This window comes from Copadichromis virginalis, linkage group LG19 (assembly GCF_057382275.1).
Source record: "Copadichromis virginalis isolate Kocher_CV1m ecotype Utaka linkage group LG19, C_Virginalis_male_GT1.1, whole genome shotgun sequence".
NCBI classification, from domain to species: Eukaryota; Metazoa; Chordata; class Actinopteri; order Cichliformes; family Cichlidae; genus Copadichromis; species Copadichromis virginalis.
The window spans coordinates 12,407,427-12,429,512 of NC_140636.1; the positions used below are offsets into that span (position 1 = coordinate 12,407,427).

Below are 22,086 nucleotides of genomic sequence, written 5' to 3' on the forward strand. Positions count from 1 at the left end.
TGGAGCAGCAGTGGGATGGTTGGTGAGTTTCATCAGCTGAAAATCATGTAGAACTCATATGTTTGCTTCATGCCAAAACTGGAAGTCTTGTTATTCTCTCAAGATTGTTTTTAATCATTGTGTTGTGTTTTCATGATGATAATTTTTATACATTTATATTAAAATTAACTATTATGGTGCAAAGCTTGTGTGTATCATTAGTACAGCTAACTGTGTTCAATACACTTAATCCTTTGTGAAAGAGTAAAGGGATAAATGTGAGTATTAAGTAGTTTTAGTTTAAAAAGCTCATACAGGCTACTCCACCTTCTAATGTTACAGTCCCTTGGTGCCTTCTTTCCAGGCCTCTTAAATCATCCCAGGTGAACAAGTGCAATGATCAAGAGGGGAGCTGCTGCTAACTGGTGTGACTGATAAGATCTGACCTATAGTGCTTCTCAGGGTTTATCATATGAGGGAAAGCAGGGGATACACTTGGACTTCAATAAAAAAGCTGAACCAGACTTCCTGTATAGAGGTGCCCGTCCTGCAGATCAACAATCCAGCCTGTCTTATCAAAGCAAGAAACCTTCAGAGGTTGCAAAGGTACAGACATTCTGTATTTTTCACGAGTTGTCAATGCCGATTTCCATCCTCTATACTCAGTATACTGTTAATGCCTTTGTATCTTTTAATGCCTGTTTATGTCTTTATACTAGACACCAGAGGTGGGACCAAGTCATTGTTTTGCAAGTCTCAAGTAAGTCTCAAGTCTTTATCCTCAAGTCACAAGTCAAGTCTCAAGTAATGTCAGGCAAGTCAGAGTCGAGTCTCAAGTCACTGGTGTAAAAGTCCGAGTAAAGTCACAAGTCTGAAATTTTGAATTTCAAGTCCTTTCGAGTCTTTAAAAAAAAACGAAAAAAGCATGTTGCAGTTATGCTAAATGTAAATATTAGACCATGTAATTTTTAAATTTGTGTTTTTCTCAACACATGACGAAATAGTGAACTTAGAAAATATACACAAATTGTGAAATTGCACCTCTATAAAATGCAGCTCAATTAAACCTAGCTCCTAGAATAATTTTCACCGACGGTTCTGAGATAAGCTGCATGTTATTCTTGGATGGGGTTGTAGGACCGGCTTTAAAATTGCATGACAAAAATATCATACACATTAAAAAAACTGCATCACCAACGTAGCCTGGATAAGATTTGCTAGTTAGATGAAGTCAGCTATCTCATCTTAGCATATTTATATGCATATTTATAATTATACGGTTCTTGGAGTGAGTGCACACACCCGTGAAGTTTAGTAACTTCAGGTCACTGCAACAAGCCCAGGTAGTTTACCGACGGATGGGTGCAGGACCTTGAAATGCACCGTGTAGAACGAAAGACCATCGTACGTATCATAAGTTTACCACTCTCACAAATCGTCGTCATAAATACACATTCGTTAACCGTTTATCAATAGGACCTTTGAGCTCAACGGTAATTAATTAGTAGTGGAAATAATTTCTGGTTCGCATTACAGAAATGTAGCAGTGACAATAATATTGTATGTTGTCTGTGAAGGTTCTCAGTCATCCAGGTCTGGACTTCTTTAAGTTACTTGAAAACTTCAAGTAACTTAAAGAAGTCCAGACGCTTTTCTTTGCAAGCTCCTTTGACAATATTGTATGTTGTAATCGTACTGGGCAATTGGTGATACAAAAACCTGTTTTATCCTGTGAATAAAAGTATATGTTCTTGTCAATGTACCATAATAACAGAAGCGAAATGCAATATTGTGTCAGGACAATTCACTATTTATGCACAATAAACAAAGGAGCATAGAGCGACAATTTCTGTTCAGCGCCAGACTTGCTTGTAACCTATATCACCAGTTATGTTAAGAAAAATGACGTATTAACTACTACAAAACACTGACCTTTGTGGGAATGCTTGGAGCAGACTAACATGTGAGCTGGAGTGTTCTGGGACGTTATATTTGGTCTTTGAATGGCTGCAATCCAGTCGCCTCTTTGTTGCTTCGGAAACATGGCTCGAACAATTTCTCTTCAACGACGTAATCCGATAACAACTGATCTCTTTACCCGTCGGCTTCCCGTGGCTGTCATGCGACCAGCTATTGCAGTTAATAATACAACAGCTTCTTGACATTTTTGTGTTTCTTTTTATCGCTGTGTGACTGATTTCAATTGAAAGCCTGCGTGCGCTAGTACCTCTTGCCACGAGTTCCCAGAATCCTTTGCAGTTTTACCCCTGAATGACGTCACATTTTCAATCTCTATATAATATGCATGTTAAATTTTATATTTGGGGTAAAATATCAAGTCTTTTCAAGTAAACCGGTTCAAGTCCAATTCAAGTCCCAGGTCATTGGTGTAAAAGTCCAAGTCAAGTCACAAGTTTTAGAACATTTTTTCAAGTCAAGTCTAAAGTCATAAAATTAATGACTCGAGTCTGACTCGAGTCCACACCTCTGCTAGACACTATAAAGTTGGTGTGAAGGTGGAATTCAGTGAAGGAATCTAAGCATCATCAGCTTAACTTCAAATTCACCTCTATTTCACTTGATGTAACGTAACTCTGATCACAGCCACTTTTTAAATCTTAAACTTTAATTTACATCTGACCTTTTGTATTGTCTTTATTGTCTGACTGAGTACCTGAAGTTCTGTTTATTTAAGCCCTTTCTGTACAGTGCTTTGTGACTGCTTGTCTATGAAAAGTGCTTAATAAATAAACCTTACTTACTCTCTTTTGATTAACAGCACATATTTCAATAATAATACTTTGCATCTTCATCCTGAAATATTGTTTCTGTGTGAGGAAATCCAAGTCTGCTATTGCAGCTCTATCATAGTGCAGACTTTTTTTTTTACATAAAATATTTTTTATGAACATAATGTCACAAAAATGCTTTCATCACTTCTGCCATCCCTTCTGATCTGCTCATTCAGGTGTTGAAGTGGTTTGTTTTTCACTCAACAGTGAAAAGAAAACCATCAGCTGATTTTCACAAACAGCTGATTTACTAAGAAGCATTTGATAGAATTCAAAATTTATAAAACATTGATACTGTAGAAAAAAACACAACAGACCACCGATGAGATAAAGATGCTTGTTTGTTAATTTATTTGCATTTATGAAGCATTATGGAAACATACTTTTCAAGTTCACATGTTTCCAGCAGTTATAAAATCCAATCAACAGATTGCTATTTATTGTTAGTTTGGTGAGGGCACCAGACATGCCACTGTGCCAACCTCCAATGCAGCATCAACATGACACTGCTGATCATCAAAGAAGATGTGAGGCTTGATCCTCTGCAGTGTAGGACCTTTCTTACTCCCTCCCAGAAGCACAGCTTCATCAAGCTCCAGACCCCAGGAGTGCAGAGTGTTTAAAGCTCGGTAGCCGCCACAGTCTGCCCCTCGAGATGTCACCAGGTAGGTACGAATGGGACACTTCTTGTACAGGCCTCTATTATGCAACTTTTTCTGCAGTTTTATTAAAACCTCCAAGAATCCTTTGAATGGTCCCTGAATAAAGAAAAGAGAAGAAGAGCAGAGACTCAACACATGACAATCTGGTCAAAGCAGGAAAGTGCATTTGGATAATTTAGCTGATATCAGTTTATGTGAATGTAATTAGCAAAGATTTTCTTTTCTATTACTAAATATATATTGCTTATAACAGTGCAGAAGGCCAACATAACTGTAACCATATAGTTAAATTAGTTGTTTTTTTGAAAAATATTAAAAGAAGATGGAATGTGTTTCTATCATCTATCTTTCATACCTTGTTCATTCGAATTTCAACATTTTGCTCCTCATTCCTCAAGTATTCTTGTAGTCCACCACTCTTGAACACGAGCTCTGACTCATTAGAGAAGAGGACAGCGTCGCCATCAAAGGCAACACGCAGCTGATTCTCAGACTCTGTGATGATGTTTGTTGGGGTGAACATGATAGCAGCTGCTACACCTGATGTAGGGACATTCATTCACAGTAACACACAGAGTCATTAAAGTACAACAGCAGAAACTGCACTTTGTCTTAAAATTAGCACCACATTTAACACTTTTACCTGCATTCAAAGCTTCCTGAACCTTCAACCCTGGTTCATCAGACAGGTACAGGTGGGTTTTGTTGTTGTTTTTTAACTCATTCACAGGTTGATCTTCAGTCACAGGTACCAGAGTGATAAGTTCTTCCAGCCCTGCAAACAAGAAGGAATGAAAAGGCTGCTGGACAATCTGATTTACCAAATCTGTTTAGATTCATCAGAGTAGTGTTAGCAATAGTGTTACTATTACTTACTTATATCTATTATTTTTGTATTGACTTGTTTTTAGAGTACTTACACTTTCAAGTGTATTCTACTTTATAAGATTCTGTTTTAGTGTTTTTGTTGTCTTATTGTAAGCCTGTCATTAATCTATTTAAAAATTTGAAGGGCATGAAAAGTGCTGTACAAATGAAGCCTGAATGATTTAGAAAAGGTATTGGGGTAAACAAGAGTTGATCAGAATCACTTAGAAGTGGAAAGATTGTCTCAGTCTCAGTCTAATTGTTTCCATTTATCCATTTTCTCAAAATTTAGAAATTTCCTCATAAGACACATGTATTTGAAATAATAGTAAGTGTGTTTGGAGGTGTCATAAACTCACCATGTTCACGGATCCGATTCATGAGAAAGTCTGATGATGAGCTGTCATTGATGAGTTTGACTTTAAAGAGCTCCTTACTGTCAGGGTAATGGTTTGTGAGTTCAGCATTGACTGCCTTCAGAGCCTGAGAGCAGGACAAGGAAGATAAATTAAATTTGAGTGAATGTTAAGTAACTGTGTGAGTGCAGTATTTGTGTGCAGGTTTCTGTGGTGCTTTGTCTTATGTGGTATATTCTCATCTTTCACATAACCACTACATGCAATTTTGTGTATGTGTTTTTCCCCTCATAATATATGACCTCAACAAATTTGAAGGCAGGGCCATAGCCCTGCTGTTCTTGCTTGAAGAGGAGTCCTGAAGACATGGCAATGGTGACGGGGATCTCTGGTTCAGGCTAAAGGAGAAAAAAATGTTTCCCACAATTCAATAAAGACATTCTTTTGCATAGTTTAAAAATAAATTGTCAACAATTTTCTTATTTGACCTCTGCACTCATACAGTATGTTATGACACTATTTGCACTTCTTGCTTGCTGATTTAATGCTTTATCTGTACTTTTGTAGGAACTTGTTATGAATCAGTTTTCAACCTTAAATCTTTCTCTGTGTAGAAGATCTTCATGAAAATGACTGGATTTTATTCACTGAGTTGCCACAGCTGCCATTCACTTTTGTCTTCTGATCTTGGGTCTGGTGTGATAACTCTTTATACTCTCCCACTTTCTTTCTGTTTCCCACAATTTTTCCTAACAATCAATCTGAGAATCAATCTGAGTTAGTTAGTGAAAATCATCCTACAGAATTGGTTTTTAATGACAAGGAAGGATATGATTTCTGTTCAACACATAAATATATTGTGGTGATGAGTAAGTAAACATCACACTGCATACTTTCATGCTCGTGCTTCCAGCATCTTGTTGTTAACACTCGTTTGCCGTTCACAAACACACATTACCAACAACAACAACACTGCAGGACCTAGTTCAGCTTTTAAGTCGGTGAGGTGTGATTGTGATGGCGCTCAGGTGTGTGCCGCCCCTGTAGTGGCACCACAGACCACGTCCTGCCACAGAGTATAAGGATGTTTAAAAGATGCTGCAGAAAGCTTCCTTTACATGTGTGTGTTCCTTCTTTTTTCCTTCCGGCTTAGAGGGAACATGTTCTGCCCGGTGGTGTAGGGTCCTAATTACTCCAAGTTTGTGTTCCAGAGGGTGATGGGAGTCAAAGAGGAGGTACTGGTCCGTGTGTGTGGGCTTCCGGTAAACTTCCGGTAAACTTTTGTGTTTATTCTATCTCTTCCTCCCTATGTGTTTGTTTACGTCTTGACGGAGATGCGCACTCTCAGAAGCGCTCCAGCACTGACGCCTTCCACACCTGCGGTAGCTAACCGGATCTGACCGGCTGCCAGTAATTATCTGCCATCCTAGTGCTGTCTATTTAACAGTGTGCTCGGGCGTCAGCCAGCGCTGGAGCATTAAGCAAAGCTTGGTAATACAGTCGTGGCAGTATTTTGGATAGATAGAACTGTTGTTGTTTCACTTCACTGTAAATAAACTCACTGTTCTTCCCGAAGGAGCTCTGCATTCGAGTCCTCTCATTCACCACACCTTCACAGGCAGTGTATATTGTATCACAAGATGGCTGATGATTTGTTTCACTAACTCATCTACACAAGGGACTTCGAAGAGGCTACAGCAGCCGTGACAGTTTGTCTTGAAACAACAACTGTAATCTCCACATTTGACCTTTTTCTCAAAATAGTATTTCGACGTTTTTTAGACGTAGTAGTTCATCCATGGAGTTTCATAGCCAAGGCAAGTTGTTTATTCTTATTCTGACATTTTAGCAATTACTTTTTTGTTGCAGCTTGACCCGTCAAAGCTGAAACTCGAACTCTTCTCTATGCAGTTGAAACTGACATTTGCTTACTACGATCACTTTTAATCTGTGATGCTGTGAGCCACGTCACGCAAGCTGTTGACTCTCAGAAACTTGTGTTTGGAGTCTTTGGGTCTACCAGGTCTCTTCCTCTCAGTTTCCCCCAGTTTTTGTGGATCAGCAAGCGACTTTTATCCCCTCTGCAGCATTTTTTCCAAAATCTCTTTTTGGATTATTCAAATGTTTTGGTCCCAAGATAATATTCAAATTAATGGTGTGGGATTTAACACATATCTGTATATGACAAAAGAAAGAAATTGCCTAACTTGTCAAAAGAAAAGAGGTTTAGAGTAGTATACTGCAACAGTTGGTTGTAGTGTCAGTTACAGGAAGAAAGTTCAATGACTCTGTTCATAGGTGCGTATCTTTTTTTAAATTATTCTTGAATACTTAACAGAAGTTTACACTATATTTATAAAAACTGCTATAACAGACATATTTTCTTGTTAATAATGAACAGCTTTCTGTAATACTGTTTTATTGAATAATAAAGTGAAAAAAACCTAGAGGATGGCACACCATTATCCACCAACAGAGCATATAGCTTTCACTAAGTTGTTAAAGCTACTACATAACCGGCATAAATTAATAGGTTAAACTTGACTTACTGTAGAAGTTTTGCCCTCACTCATTGTGCTTCTTAAAGTATTGGACCACAGATAGAAATAAGCTTGAATTTCTTCTTTTTGCTGACTGCAGTACAGTAGCTGCTGTTCTTCCTTTTGATTCTAATTAGAAAAGCCACGTCATGATGTAGAACCTGTGGAACCTGTTTGAATATATTTAAATCTACCAGGCGCTCCTGCTGTTTCCTCTCTCTGTTTGTTTTGTTTAAACAAAGACAGAGAACAAAACAGAAAATATATTACCTGCGAACTACAAGGTTGCTATGACACTCACTGGAACTGCACCTCTGTAAAATACAGCAAAATATGACATCAGTTTGGAAGTACTGGATCCTGCTGCTATTCCACTTGAAAAGAACCTCAGTTCAGCCAGAACAGAAGGAGTCAAAGCTAGTTTCCATCTGCAGTCCCCGGGGGAGGTCAAAGAGACATAAAAACATAAAATGAATGAATCCTGTGGTTAATAATGTCATGTGATGCTTACCTCCTAGGTAAATTTGTATAGCTTTACTCAGTCCCTAAGGGACCCCAAAGCACTTTACAGTCATTCACCCATTGGCAATGGCAAGCTACATTGTAGCCACAGCTTCCCTGGGGCGCACTGACAGAGGCGAGGTTGCTGGACACTGGCGCCACCGGATCCTCTGACCACCACCAGTAGGCAAATATGGGGTTAGTATCTTGCCCAAGGATATTTGGTCCAAGGACATTTTGGGAGGCAGCCTGGGATCGAACCACCGACCTTCTGATTAGTGGCTGACCTACTCTGCCACCAGAGCTACAGCCACCCCGTGCAGTGTTGTAAAAATACAATACTGCAATGTGGTAATTTTGGGTATAATTACTGTCAATTTATTTGTATTTATTTTTTCTTACCATACATAATAGCACAGAAATACATTTGCAATGACCCAAGTGAAGTCCATACAAGCTCTGCATAACGACTTGTTTTTGTTTTTTTAATTTTAGGCAGGGTGACTAAGCAACTTCCTCTCTTGCAAATTCCCTGAAATACTTCACTGTATATGAAAAGCATAACAAAAGTAAAATAAAAATAAATATGTCAAATCCTCTGAGACCCAACCTCAGAATCACTTGTTCCAAAATGACCGAGGAAGCGTTGTTTACTTCACAGACCCAGTGACGCCCACTCTAAGAGTTTCGTTTCCTAGGAATAACAGCTGACCCTCCCACTTGTTTATAAGGCACAATCCAGTCTTAGGCTCCTCATCCTTTAGTGGAATAATGGGTCTATGTGAGTACAGCTGCCTTTTTATATTATCTATAACTACATCATATAGGCTTATGATAGTAGCATCACAGAAAATGTCAAAATATTTACAGCTGAGCTGAGGTAAGATGTTTTTTGCTTTCTTTTTTTGTGTTTCAGTGACAGCTATAGCAATCGCAGCTGGAGCAGGTAATACAGCTGTTTGTTGTTTTTTTTTTTTATTATCACTCAGGCTGGTAGAAGTTGCACATATCATACACGTATTCATTTCGAAGCATCCTGATGATCAGTAACCAGGTTTTTCTTCCTGTTGTCAGGTGGAGCAGTGGTGTCTGCTCCTATTGTCCTGGGGGCTGTAGGTTTCACCTCAGTTGGTATAGCTGCAGGCTCCTACGCTGCAAGCATGATGTCTGCAGCTGCTGTGGCTAATGGAGGAGGAGTGGCAGCAGGAAGTGCAGTGGCTGTTTTACAGTCAGCAGGTAAAAAAACAAAAACAAAAAAACCCTTAGTATGATATACCGGACAGACCTTATAAACAATAACATGTCGCTGTGTTGCAGTGAGGATAAAGCCTCCCCCTCTCCTCTGCAGCTCAGTTATTTCATCTAACTGCTCGATCAGCTGTCTGGTGTTCTGAAGCCTGTTTTCTCTCTGCAGGTATGGCAGGTCTGTCTGGGGCCGCCACCGCAGCCGTGGGCTCTGTTGGAGGGGCTGTGGGATTTTTGGCTACTCTCATCTGAGACCAGGAAATTATGATAATCAGAAAGAAAAATAATAATAACAAAGAAAATAATTACTGTTGTTGGAAACAGTTGCCAATAGTATCAGCGCCATGCTTCAGTAAAGCTTGGCTGAAATGTGAGTGCTGGTAATGCTGTGGTGTTTTATTACGAAACACATGAACACGGTCAAATTGTGCAACTTAGAATAAAGCCCTAATAATGAAAAGCATTTTAAAGTTGTGTTCACACATGATACAAATTATTTTTTACTTTTCCACAGCATAATTATGCACTGATAACAAAGTGATATCTTATCATCTCAGACATGTTAAAAACGTTGATGGTCTGCCCAAAATGATTTCTGCTATATAAACTGTTGGAAATAAATTGCTGACATTTAATCTGTCAAACACATCTGAAACATGTCTCTCATTAATGACATCTGAGCAGTTTTGTGCCAGAAAGAACATTCCAGTCAAAACCACGCTCCAGTTTGTGTTGCTCTCTGTCGCCCTCTGTTGTTCAGCTGTGAACATAAAGTTTTGTTTCCGAGGAAATGAAACCTTTCTTGCTATAAAAATCAGCCCATTTCAGAGCAGACACAGGGCAGATAAAGACATGGACCCCGGTGAGTCATGTCTTGTTTTGATCCCTTCTGGGAGCTGCTGGTTTCACCTCAGCAGGAATAGCTGCAGGCATGATGTCGTCTGCTGCAGTTGGTAATGGAGGAGGAGTGGCAGCTGGAAGTGTGGCGGCTGCTTTGCAGTCAGCAGGTAAATTAATAATTAGATGTTTCATTAGGATTTTAACTTGCAACAACATGCAAAAAGAAAAAGTTCATCAAAATATCATAATTTTAGATTAGATAATTGCCTCTGTTGTATGCTTTTGACAGCTTCTTTGTGTCATGGTGCTGCAGGTGCAGCTGGTCTGTCAGCTACTGCTGGTGCTGCTGTGGCTGGTGCTGGAGCAGCAGTGGGATGGTTGGTGAGTTTCATCAGCTGAAAATCATGTAGAACTCATATGTTTGCTTCATGCCAAAACTGGAAGTCTTGTTATTCTCTCAAGATTGTTTTTAATCATTGTGTTGTGTTTTCATGATGATAATTTTTATACATTTATATTAAAATTAACTATTATGGTGCAAAGCTTGTGTGTATCATTAGTACAGCTAACTGTGTTCAATACACTTAATCCTTTGTGAAAGAGTAAAGGGATAAATGTGAGTATTAAGTAGTTTTAGTTTAAAAAGCTCATACAGGCTACTCCACCTTCTAATGTTACAGTCCCTTGGTGCCTTCTTTCCAGGCCTCTTAAATCATCCCAGGTGAACAAGTGCAATGATCAAGAGGGGAGCTGCTGCTAACTGGTGTGACTGATAAGATCTGACCTATAGTGCTTCTCAGGGTTTATCATATGAGGGAAAGCAGGGGATACACTTGGACTTCAATAAAAAAGCTGAACCAGACTTCCTGTATAGAGGTGCCCGTCCTGCAGATCAACAATCCAGCCTGTCTTATCAAAGCAAGAAACCTTCAGAGGTTGCAAAGGTACAGACATTCTGTATTTTTCACGAGTTGTCAATGCCGATTTCCATCCTCTATACTCAGTATACTGTTAATGCCTTTGTATCTTTTAATGCCTGTTTATGTCTTTATACTAGACACCAGAGGTGGGACCAAGTCATTGTTTTGCAAGTCTCAAGTAAGTCTCAAGTCTTTATCCTCAAGTCACAAGTCAAGTCTCAAGTAATGTCAGGCAAGTCAGAGTCGAGTCTCAAGTCACTGGTGTAAAAGTCCGAGTAAAGTCACAAGTCTGAAATTTTGAATTTCAAGTCCTTTCGAGTCTTTAAAAAAAAACGAAAAAAGCATGTTGCAGTTATGCTAAATGTAAATATTAGACCATGTAATTTTTAAATTTGTGTTTTTCTCAACACATGACGAAATAGTGAACTTAGAAAATATACACAAATTGTGAAATTGCACCTCTATAAAATGCAGCTCAATTAAACCTAGCTCCTAGAATAATTTTCACCGACGGTTCTGAGATAAGCTGCATGTTATTCTTGGATGGGGTTGTAGGACCGGCTTTAAAATTGCATGACAAAAATATCATACACATTAAAAAAACTGCATCACCAACGTAGCCTGGATAAGATTTGCTAGTTAGATGAAGTCAGCTATCTCATCTTAGCATATTTATATGCATATTTATAATTATACGGTTCTTGGAGTGAGTGCACACACCCGTGAAGTTTAGTAACTTCAGGTCACTGCAACAAGCCCAGGTAGTTTACCGACGGATGGGTGCAGGACCTTGAAATGCACCGTGTAGAACGAAAGACCATCGTACGTATCATAAGTTTACCACTCTCACAAATCGTCGTCATAAATACACATTCGTTAACCGTTTATCAATAGGACCTTTGAGCTCAACGGTAATTAATTAGTAGTGGAAATAATTTCTGGTTCGCATTACAGAAATGTAGCAGTGACAATAATATTGTATGTTGTCTGTGAAGGTTCTCAGTCATCCAGGTCTGGACTTCTTTAAGTTACTTGAAAACTTCAAGTAACTTAAAGAAGTCCAGACGCTTTTCTTTGCAAGCTCCTTTGACAATATTGTATGTTGTAATCGTACTGGGCAATTGGTGATACAAAAACCTGTTTTATCCTGTGAATAAAAGTATATGTTCTTGTCAATGTACCATAATAACAGAAGCGAAATGCAATATTGTGTCAGGACAATTCACTATTTATGCACAATAAACAAAGGAGCATAGAGCGACAATTTCTGTTCAGCGCCAGACTTGCTTGTAACCTATATCACCAGTTATGTTAAGAAAAATGACGTATTAACTACTACAAAACACTGACCTTTGTGGGAATGCTTGGAGCAGACTAACATGTGAGCTGGAGTGTTCTGGGACGTTATATTTGGTCTTTGAATGGCTGCAATCCAGTCGCCTCTTTGTTGCTTCGGAAACATGGCTCGAACAATTTCTCTTCAACGACGTAATCCGATAACAACTGATCTCTTTACCCGTCGGCTTCCCGTGGCTGTCATGCGACCAGCTATTGCAGTTAATAATACAACAGCTTCTTGACATTTTTGTGTTTCTTTTTATCGCTGTGTGACTGATTTCAATTGAAAGCCTGCGTGCGCTAGTACCTCTTGCCACGAGTTCCCAGAATCCTTTGCAGTTTTACCCCTGAATGACGTCACATTTTCAATCTCTATATAATATGCATGTTAAATTTTATATTTGGGGTAAAATATCAAGTCTTTTCAAGTAAACCGGTTCAAGTCCAATTCAAGTCCCAGGTCATTGGTGTAAAAGTCCAAGTCAAGTCACAAGTTTTAGAACATTTTTTCAAGTCAAGTCTAAAGTCATAAAATTAATGACTCGAGTCTGACTCGAGTCCACACCTCTGCTAGACACTATAAAGTTGGTGTGAAGGTGGAATTCAGTGAAGGAATCTAAGCATCATCAGCTTAACTTCAAATTCACCTCTATTTCACTTGATGTAACGTAACTCTGATCACAGCCACTTTTTAAATCTTAAACTTTAATTTACATCTGACCTTTTGTATTGTCTTTATTGTCTGACTGAGTACCTGAAGTTCTGTTTATTTAAGCCCTTTCTGTACAGTGCTTTGTGACTGCTTGTCTATGAAAAGTGCTTAATAAATAAACCTTACTTACTCTCTTTTGATTAACAGCACATATTTCAATAATAATACTTTGCATCTTCATCCTGAAATATTGTTTCTGTGTGAGGAAATCCAAGTCTGCTATTGCAGCTCTATCATAGTGCAGACTTTTTTTTTTACATAAAATATTTTTTATGAACATAATGTCACAAAAATGCTTTCATCACTTCTGCCATCCCTTCTGATCTGCTCATTCAGGTGTTGAAGTGGTTTGTTTTTCACTCAACAGTGAAAAGAAAACCATCAGCTGATTTTCACAAACAGCTGATTTACTAAGAAGCATTTGATAGAATTCAAAATTTATAAAACATTGATACTGTAGAAAAAAACACAACAGACCACCGATGAGATAAAGATGCTTGTTTGTTAATTTATTTGCATTTATGAAGCATTATGGAAACATACTTTTCAAGTTCACATGTTTCCAGCAGTTATAAAATCCAATCAACAGATTGCTATTTATTGTTAGTTTGGTGAGGGCACCAGACATGCCACTGTGCCAACCTCCAATGCAGCATCAACATGACACTGCTGATCATCAAAGAAGATGTGAGGCTTGATCCTCTGCAGTGTAGGACCTTTCTTACTCCCTCCCAGAAGCACAGCTTCATCAAGCTCCAGACCCCAGGAGTGCAGAGTGTTTAAAGCTCGGTAGCCGCCACAGTCTGCCCCTCGAGATGTCACCAGGTAGGTACGAATGGGACACTTCTCGCACGGGCCTTTGCTTTGCAACTTTTTCTGCAGTTTTATTAAAACCTCCAAGAATCCTTTGAATGGTCCCTGAATAAAGAAAAGAGAAGAAGAGCAGAGACTCAACACATGACAATCTGGTCAAAGCAGGAAAGTGCATTTGGATAATTTAGCTGATATCAGTTTATGTGAATGTAATTAGCAAAGATTTTCTTTTCTATTACTAAATATATATTGCTTATAACAGTGCAGAAGGCCAACATAACTGTAACCATATAGTTAAATTAGTTGTTTTTTTGAAAAATATTAAAAGAAGATGGAATGTGTTTCTATCATCTATCTTTCATACCTTGTTCATTCGAATTTCAACATTTTGCTCCTCATTCCTCAAGTATTCTTGTAGTCCACCACTCTTGAACACGAGCTCTGACTCATTAGAGAAGAGGACAGCGTCGCCATCAAAGGCAACACGCAGCTGATTCTCAGACTCTGTGATGATGTTTGTTGGGGTGAACATGATAGCAGCTGCTACAGCTGATGTAGGGACATTCATTCACAGTAACACACAGAGTCATTAAAGTACAACAGCAGAAACTGCACTTTGTCTTAAAATTAGCACCACATTTAACACTTTTACCTGCATTCAAAGCTTCCTGAACCTTCAACCCTGGTTCATCAGACAGGTACAGGTGGGTTTTGTTGTTGTTTTTTAACTCATTCACAGGTTGATCTTCAGTCACAGGTACCAGAGTGATAAGTTCTTCCAGCCCTGCAAACAAGAAGGAATGAAAAGGCTGCTGGACAATCTGATTTACCAAATCTGTTTAGATTCATCAGAGTAGTGTTAGCAATAGTGTTACTATTACTTACTTATATCTATTATTTTTGTATTGACTTGTTTTTAGAGTACTTACACTTTCAAGTGTATTCTACTTTATAAGATTCTGTTTTAGTGTTTTTGTTGTCTTATTGTAAGCCTGTCATTAATCTATTTAAAAATTTGAAGGGCATGAAAAGTGCTGTACAAATGAAGCCTGAATGATTTAGAAAAGGTATTGGGGTAAACAAGAGTTGATCAGAATCACTTAGAAGTGGAAAGATTGTCTCAGTCTCAGTCTAATTGTTTCCATTTATCCATTTTCTCAAAATTTAGAAGTTTCCTCATAAGACACATGTATTTGAAATAATAGTAAGTGTGTTTGGAGGTATCATAAACTCACCATGTTCACGGATCCGATTCATGAGAAAGTCTGATGATGAGCTGTCATTGATGAGTTTGACTTTAAAGAGCTCCTTACTGTCAGGGTAATGGTTTGTGAGTTCAGCATTGACTGCCTTCAGAGCCTGAGAGCAGGACAAGGAAGATAAATTAAATTTGAGTGAATGTTAAGTAACTGTGTGAGTGCAGTATTTGTGTGCAGGTTTCTGTGGTGCTTTGTCTTATGTGGTATATTCTCATCTTTCACATAACCACTACATGCAATTTTGTGTATGTGTTTTTCCCCTCATAATATATGACCTCAACAAATTTGAAGGCAGGGCCATAGCCCTGCTGTTCTTGCTTGAAGAGGAGTCCTGAAGACATGGCAATGGTGACGGGGATCTCTGGTTCAGGCTAAAGGAGAAAAAAATGTTTCCCACAATTCAATAAAGACATTCTTTTGCATAGTTTAAAAATAAATTGTCAACAATTTTCTTATTTGACCTCTGCACTCATACAGTATGTTATCTCACTATTTGCACTTCTTGCTTGCTGATTTAATGCTTTATCTGTACTTTTGTAGGAACTTGTTATGAATCAGTTTTCAACCTTAAATCTTTCTCTGTGTAGAAGATCTTCATGAAAATGACTGGATTTTATTCACTGAGTTGCCACAGCTGCCATTCACTTTTGTCTTCTGATCTTGGGTCTGGTGTGATAACTCTTTATACTCTCCCACTTTCTTTCTGTTTCCCACAATTTTTCCTAACAATCAATCTGAGAATCAATCTGAGTTAGTTAGTGAAAATCATCCTACAGAATTGGTTTTTAATGACAAGGAAGGATATGATTTCTGTTCAACACATAAATATATTGTGGTGATGAGTAAGTAAACATCACACTGCATACTTTCATGCTCGTGCTTCCAGCATCTTGTTGTTAACACTCGTTTGCCGTTCACAAACACACATTACCAACAACAACAACACTGCAGGACCTAGTTCAGCTTTTAAGTCGGTGAGGTGTGATTGTGATGGCGCTCAGGTGTGTGCCGCCCCTGTAGTGGCACCACAGACCACGTCCTGCCACAGAGTATAAGGATGTTTAAAAGATGCTGCAGAAAGCTTCCTTTACATGTGTGTGTTCCTTCTTTTTTCCTTCCGGCTTAGAGGGAACATGTTCTGCCCGGTGGTGTAGGGTCCTAATTACTCCAAGTTTGTGTTCCAGAGGGTGATGGGAGTCAAAGAGGAGGTACTGGTCCGTGTGTGTGGGCTTCCGGTAAACTTCCGGTAAACTTTTGTGTTTATTCTATCTCTTCCTCCCTATGTGTTTGTTTACGTCTTGACGGAGATGCGCACTCTCAGAAGCGCTCCAGCACTGACGCCTTCCACACCTGCGGTAGCTAACCGGATCTGACCGGCTGCCAGTAATTATCTGCCATCCTAGTGCTGTCTATTTAACAGTGTGCTCGGGCGTCAGCCAGCGCTGGAGCATTAAGCAAAGCTTGGTAATACAGTCGTGGCAGTATTTTGGATAGATAGAACTGTTGTTGTTTCACTTCACTGTAAATAAACTCACTGTTCTTCCCGAAGGAGCTCTGCATTCGAGTCCTCTCATTCACCACACCTTCACAGGCAGTGTATATTGTATCACAAGATGGCTGATGATTTGTTTCACTAACTCATCTACACAAGGGACTTCGAAGAGGCTACAGCAGCCGTGACAGTTTGTCTTGAAACAACAACTGTAATCTCCACATTTGACCTTTTTCTCAAAATAGTATTTCGACGTTTTTTAGACGTAGTAGTTCATCCATGGAGTTTCATAGCCAAGGCAAGTTGTTTATTCTTATTCTGACATTTTAGCAATTACTTTTTTGTTGCAGCTTGACCCGTCAAAGCTGAAACTCGAACTCTTCTCTATGCAGTTGAAACTGACATTTGCTTACTACGATCACTTTTAATCTGTGATGCTGTGAGCCACGTCACGCAAGCTGTTGACTCTCAGAAACTTGTGTTTGGAGTCTTTGGGTCTACCAGGTCTCTTCCTCTCAGTTTCCCCCAGTTTTTGTGGATCAGCAAGCGACTTTTATCCCCTCTGCAGCATTTTTTCCAAAATCTCTTTTTGGATTATTCAAATGTTTTGGTCCCAAGATAATATTCAAATTAATGGTGTGGGATTTAACACATATCTGTATATGACAAAAGAAAGAAATTGCCTAACTTGTCAAAAGAAAAGAGGTTTAGAGTAGTATACTGCAACAGTTGGTTGTAGTGTCAGTTACAGGAAGAAAGTTCAATGACTCTGTTCATAGGTGCGTATCTTTTTTTAAATTATTCTTGAATACTTAACAGAAGTTTACACTATATTTATAAAAACTGCTATAACAGACATATTTTCTTGTTAATAATGAACAGCTTTCTGTAATACTGTTTTATTGAATAATAAAGTGAAAAAAACCTAGAGGATGGCACACCATTATCCACCAACAGAGCATATAGCTTTCACTAAGTTGTTAAAGCTACTACATAACCGGCATAAATTAATAGGTTAAACTTGACTTACTGTAGAAGTTTTGCCCTCACTCATTGTGCTTCTTAAAGTATTGGACCACAGATAGAAATAAGCTTGAATTTCTTCTTTTTGCTGACTGCAGTACAGTAGCTGCTGTTCTTCCTTTTGATTCTAATTAGAAAAGCCACGTCATGATGTAGAACCTGTGGAACCTGTTTGAATATATTTAAATCTACCAGGCGCTCCTGCTGTTTCCTCTCTCTGTTTGTTTTGTTTAAACAAAGACAGAGAACAAAACAGAAAATATATTACCTGCGAACTACAAGGTTGCTATGACACTCACTGGAACTGCACCTCTGTAAAATACAGCAAAATATGACATCAGTTTGGAAGTACTGGATCCTGCTGCTATTCCACTTGAAAAGAACCTCAGTTCAGCCAGAACAGAAGGAGTCAAAGCTAGTTTCCATCTGCAGTCCCCGGGGGAGGTCAAAGAGACATAAAAACATAAAATGAATGAATCCTGTGGTTAATAATGTCATGTGATGCTTACCTCCTAGGTAAATTTGTATAGCTTTACTCAGTCCCTAAGGGACCCCAAAGCACTTTACAGTCATTCACCCATTGGCAATGGCAAGCTACATTGTAGCCACAGCTTCCCTGGGGCGCACTGACAGAGGCGAGGTTGCTGGACACTGGCGCCACCGGATCCTCTGACCACCACCAGTAGGCAAATATGGGGTTAGTATCTTGCCCAAGGATATTTGGTCCAAGGACATTTTGGGAGGCAGCCTGGGATCGAACCACCGACCTTCTGATTAGTGGCTGACCTACTCTGCCACCAGAGCTACAGCCACCCCGTGCAGTGTTGTAAAAATACAATACTGCAATGTGGTAATTTTGGGTATAATTACTGTCAATTTATTTGTATTTATTTTTTCTTACCATACATAATAGCACAGAAATACATTTGCAATGACCCAAGTGAAGTCCATACAAGCTCTGCATAACGACTTGTTTTTGTTTTTTTAATTTTAGGCAGGGTGACTAAGCAACTTCCTCTCTTGCAAATTCCCTGAAATACTTCACTGTATATGAAAAGCATAACAAAAGTAAAATAAAAATAAATATGTCAAATCCTCTGAGACCCAACCTCAGAATCACTTGTTCCAAAATGACTGAGGAAGCGTTGTTTACTTCACAGACCCAGTGACGCCCACTCTAAGAGTTTCGTTTCCTAGGAATAACAGCTGACCCTCCCACTTGTTTATAAGGCACAATCCAGTCTTAGGCTCCTCATCCTTTAGTGGAATAATGGGTCTATGTGAGTACAGCTGCCTTTTTATATTATCTATAACTACATCATATAGGCTTATGATAGTAGCATCACAGAAAATGTCAAAATATTTACAGCTGAGCTGAGGTAAGATGTTTTTTGCTTTCTTTTTTTGTGTTTCAGTGACAGCTATAGCAATCGCAGCTGGAGCAGGTAATACAGCTGTTTGTTGTTTTTTTTTTTTATTATCACTCAGGCTGGTAGAAGTTGCACATATCATACACGTATTCATTTCGAAGCATCCTGATGATCAGTAACCAGGTTTTTCTTCCTGTTGTCAGGTGGAGCAGTGGTGTCTGCTCCTATTGTCCTGGGGGCTGTAGGTTTCACCTCAGTTGGTATAGCTGCAGGCTCCTACGCTGCAAGCATGATGTCTGCAGCTGCTGTGGCTAATGGAGGAGGAGTGGCAGCAGGAAGTGCAGTGGCTGTTTTACAGTCAGCAGGTAAAAAAACAAAAACAAAAAAACCCTTAGTATGATATACCGGACAGACCTTATAAACAATAACATGTCGCTGTGTTGCAGTGAGGATAAAGCCTCCCCCTCTCCTCTGCAGCTCAGTTATTTCATCTAACTGCTCGATCAGCTGTCTGGTGTTCTGAAGCCTGTTTTCTCTCTGCAGGTATGGCAGGTCTGTCTGGGGCCGCCACCGCAGCCGTGGGCTCTGTTGGAGGGGCTGTGGGATTTTTGGCTACTCTCATCTGAGACCAGGAAATTATGATAATCAGAAAGAAAAATAATAATAACAAAGAAAATAATTACTGTTGTTGGAAACAGTTGCCAATAGTATCAGCGCCATGCTTCAGTAAAGCTTGGCTGAAATGTGAGTGCTGGTAATGCTGTGGTGTTTTATTACGAAACACATGAACACGGTCAAATTGTGCAACTTAGAATAAAGCCCTAATAATGAAAAGCATTTTAAAGTTGTGTTCACACATGATACAAATTATTTTTTACTTTTCCACAGCATAATTATGCACTGATAACAAAGTGATATCTTATCATCTCAGACATGTTAAAAACGTTGATGGTCTGCCCAAAATGATTTCTGCTATATAAACTGTTGGAAATAAATTGCTGACATTTAATCTGTCAAACACATCTGAAACATGTCTCTCATTAATGACATCTGAGCAGTTTTGTGCCAGAAAGAACATTCCAGTCAAAACCACGCTCCAGTTTGTGTTGCTCTCTGTCGCCCTCTGTTGTTCAGCTGTGAACATAAAGTTTTGTTTCTGAGGAAATGAAACCTTTCTTGCTATAAAAACCAGTCCGTTTCAGAGCAGATGCAGAGCAGATAAAGACATGGACCCTGGTGAGCCATTCGTCTTTGATAGAAACCAGCTGAGTTATGGCCCAGTGTTCTTATGTTGTGTTACAGCAGTGGTTACCAATTTTGTTTTGCTAGGACCTCGCTTTGTTTTACAAGAAAATCATCCCCCCGCATAAACACATCCTAAAACCAGTTTTCAAACCTTTTGTAAACAATTAAACAAATAAAAGTTAACTGCAATAAATTACAGGTTGCAATTAAATAAACCACTACCTCCTTTAAAAATCAGAAAAACAAAACATCTTTAATTATTTTACATATAGTTGTTTTTTTTAATATATACAGGGCTGGACTGGGACAAAAAAGTACATACATATAGATATATTCTATATATCTATATATATCTATATCTATCTATATACATATATATAGATAGATATATCTCTATATATATATCTATATATATCTATATCCATATATATATATCTATATCTATATATATCTATATATATATATACTTTAACATGTGCTATACACAACTCAGATGTTTTTGAATAAAATATGACCTTCTAAATGATATAGTTACAAATTATGTTTCTTCTTTTCAGTAACCGTGTAGATTTACACCACTTTAAAATGCTGAAATTACAAAAACTTTAACACCAGTCTATTTTGAGAACATGACTCTTCTGATTACTGTCTGCATTTGTACCACCGTGGACACAAAGTACCAGAAGCTTTTCTAGTTAGTGAGACAAGAACTTCAAAGCACGCACAGCCATAAGTACTGTAATAAATGGACTCATCTCTCTTGATGCAATAAAATATTTTTTTATGAACGAAAAGAAAAAATTATTTTCAGTGTCTTTAAAGCAAAATGGAAACATCTTTTTCAAGTTCATGTATTTCCATCAGTTATGAGATAATCAGTTCATGACTCTAATGAATAAATTCCCATTCAGTGTTACTTGAGGGCACCGGGCATGTCACTGTGCCAGCCTTCAATGCAGCGTCAGCATGATGCTTCTGGTCATCAAAGAAGACATGAGGCCTGATCTTCTCCAGTGTGGGACCTTTCTTAGTCCGTCCCTCAAACACAATTTCATCAAGCTCCATACCACAGGTGTACAGAGTCTTTAAAGCTCTGTAGATGCCATAGTCCGCCTCTCGAGATGTCACAAGGTAGGTACAAATGGGAAAGTTTGTACCTATCAAATTCGTACCATTTGGATAATTTAGCTGATATCAGTTTATTTTAATGTAATCTATCTGAGATTTCAATGATTAAAAATCACAGAAACCCAACATAACTATATCCATATACACTCAACAAAAATATAAACGCAACACCTTTGTTACTGCTCCCATTCCCCATGGGATGGACGTAGAGACCTAAAATTCATTCCAGATACACAATATAACCATCCCTCCCAAACAGTGGTCACAAATCAGTCCAAATGTGTGGTAGTGGGCACATCTGCTATATTGAGATAATCCATCCCACCTCACAGGTGTGCCACATCAGGATGCTGATCTGACATCATGAGTAGTGCACAGGTGTACCTCAGACTGCCCACAACAAAAGGCCACCCTGGAATGTGCAGTTTTGTCTCACAGCAAAATGCCACAGATGCCACAAGCAATGAGGGAGCGTGCAATTGGCATGCTGACAGCAGGAATGTCAACCAGATCTGTCGCCCGTGCATTGAATGTTCATTTCTCAACCATAAGCCGTCTCCACAGGCGTTTCAGAGAATATGGCAGCACATCCAACCGGCCTCACAACCGCAGACCTCGTGTAACCACACCAGCCCAGGACCTCCACATCCAGCAGGTTCACCTCCAAGATCGTCTGAGACCAGCCACCCAGACAGCTGCTGGAACAATTGGTTTGCACAACCAAACAATTTCTGCACAAACTGTCAGAAACCGTCTCAGGGACGCTCAACTGCATGCCCGTCGTCCTCATCGGGGTCTTGACCTGACTTCAGTTCGTCGCCGTAACAGACTTGTGTGGGCAAATGCTCACATTCGATGGCGTCTGGCACGTTGGAGAGGTGTGCGCTTCACGGATGAATCATGGTTCACATTGTTCAGGGCAGATGGCAGCTGAGAATGTCCCAGTTCTTGCATGGCCAGCATACTCACCGGACATGTCACCCATTGAGCATGTTCGGGATGTG

General features: G+C 39.1%; 4 protein-coding genes across 6 annotated transcripts; 2 read left to right on the forward strand and 2 right to left on the reverse strand.

Annotated features, from left to right (window-relative positions):
* Positions 1–3,094: 3,094 nt before the first annotated feature.
* LOC146685620 (cytosolic 5'-nucleotidase 1A-like) lies at positions 3,095–7,495 on the reverse strand. Of its 2 annotated transcripts, none has more exons than XM_085442105.1 (6): positions 7,467–7,495; positions 4,959–5,054; positions 4,660–4,783; positions 4,077–4,208; positions 3,789–3,973; positions 3,095–3,529 (listed from the first exon to the last, which is right to left on the reverse strand). In XM_085442105.1, the coding sequence occupies exons 2-6, from the start codon at positions 5,022–5,024 to the stop codon at positions 3,215–3,217; spliced, it is 822 nt and encodes a 273-aa protein (XP_085298231.1). In that variant the 5' UTR covers positions 5,025–5,054; positions 7,467–7,495; the 3' UTR covers positions 3,095–3,214. The 2 variants fall into 2 exon arrangements, with proteins under 2 accessions (XP_085298231.1, XP_085298230.1); XM_085442104.1 differs by lacking the exon at positions 7,467–7,495 and adding an exon at positions 7,206–7,344.
* Positions 7,496–8,400: 905 nt separating this feature from the next.
* LOC146685621 (interferon alpha-inducible protein 27-like protein 1) lies at positions 8,401–9,597 on the forward strand. Its single transcript, XM_085442033.1, has 4 exons — positions 8,401–8,478; positions 8,614–8,643; positions 8,772–8,933; positions 9,112–9,597. Exons 1-4 carry the CDS (start codon positions 8,469–8,471, stop codon positions 9,192–9,194), a joined length of 285 nt encoding a protein of 94 aa, XP_085298159.1. The 5' UTR covers positions 8,401–8,468; the 3' UTR covers positions 9,195–9,597.
* Positions 9,598–13,235: 3,638 nt separating this feature from the next.
* On the reverse strand, positions 13,236–17,642 carry LOC146685622 (cytosolic 5'-nucleotidase 1A-like). 2 transcript variants are annotated; one of them, XM_085441682.1, is made up of 6 exons: positions 17,608–17,642; positions 15,100–15,195; positions 14,801–14,924; positions 14,218–14,349; positions 13,930–14,114; positions 13,236–13,670 (listed from the first exon to the last, which is right to left on the reverse strand). In XM_085441682.1, the coding sequence occupies exons 2-6, from the start codon at positions 15,163–15,165 to the stop codon at positions 13,356–13,358; spliced, it is 822 nt and encodes a 273-aa protein (XP_085297808.1). In that variant the 5' UTR covers positions 15,166–15,195; positions 17,608–17,642; the 3' UTR covers positions 13,236–13,355. The 2 variants fall into 2 exon arrangements, with proteins under 2 accessions (XP_085297808.1, XP_085297807.1); XM_085441681.1 differs by lacking the exon at positions 17,608–17,642 and adding an exon at positions 17,347–17,489.
* An 895-nt stretch (positions 17,643–18,537) lies between these two features.
* Positions 18,538–19,738, forward strand: LOC146685623 (interferon alpha-inducible protein 27-like protein 1). Its single transcript, XM_085442289.1, has 4 exons — positions 18,538–18,619; positions 18,755–18,784; positions 18,913–19,074; positions 19,253–19,738. Exons 1-4 carry the CDS (start codon positions 18,610–18,612, stop codon positions 19,333–19,335), a joined length of 285 nt encoding a protein of 94 aa, XP_085298415.1. The 5' UTR covers positions 18,538–18,609; the 3' UTR covers positions 19,336–19,738.
* Positions 19,739–22,086: the final 2,348 nt, after the last annotated feature.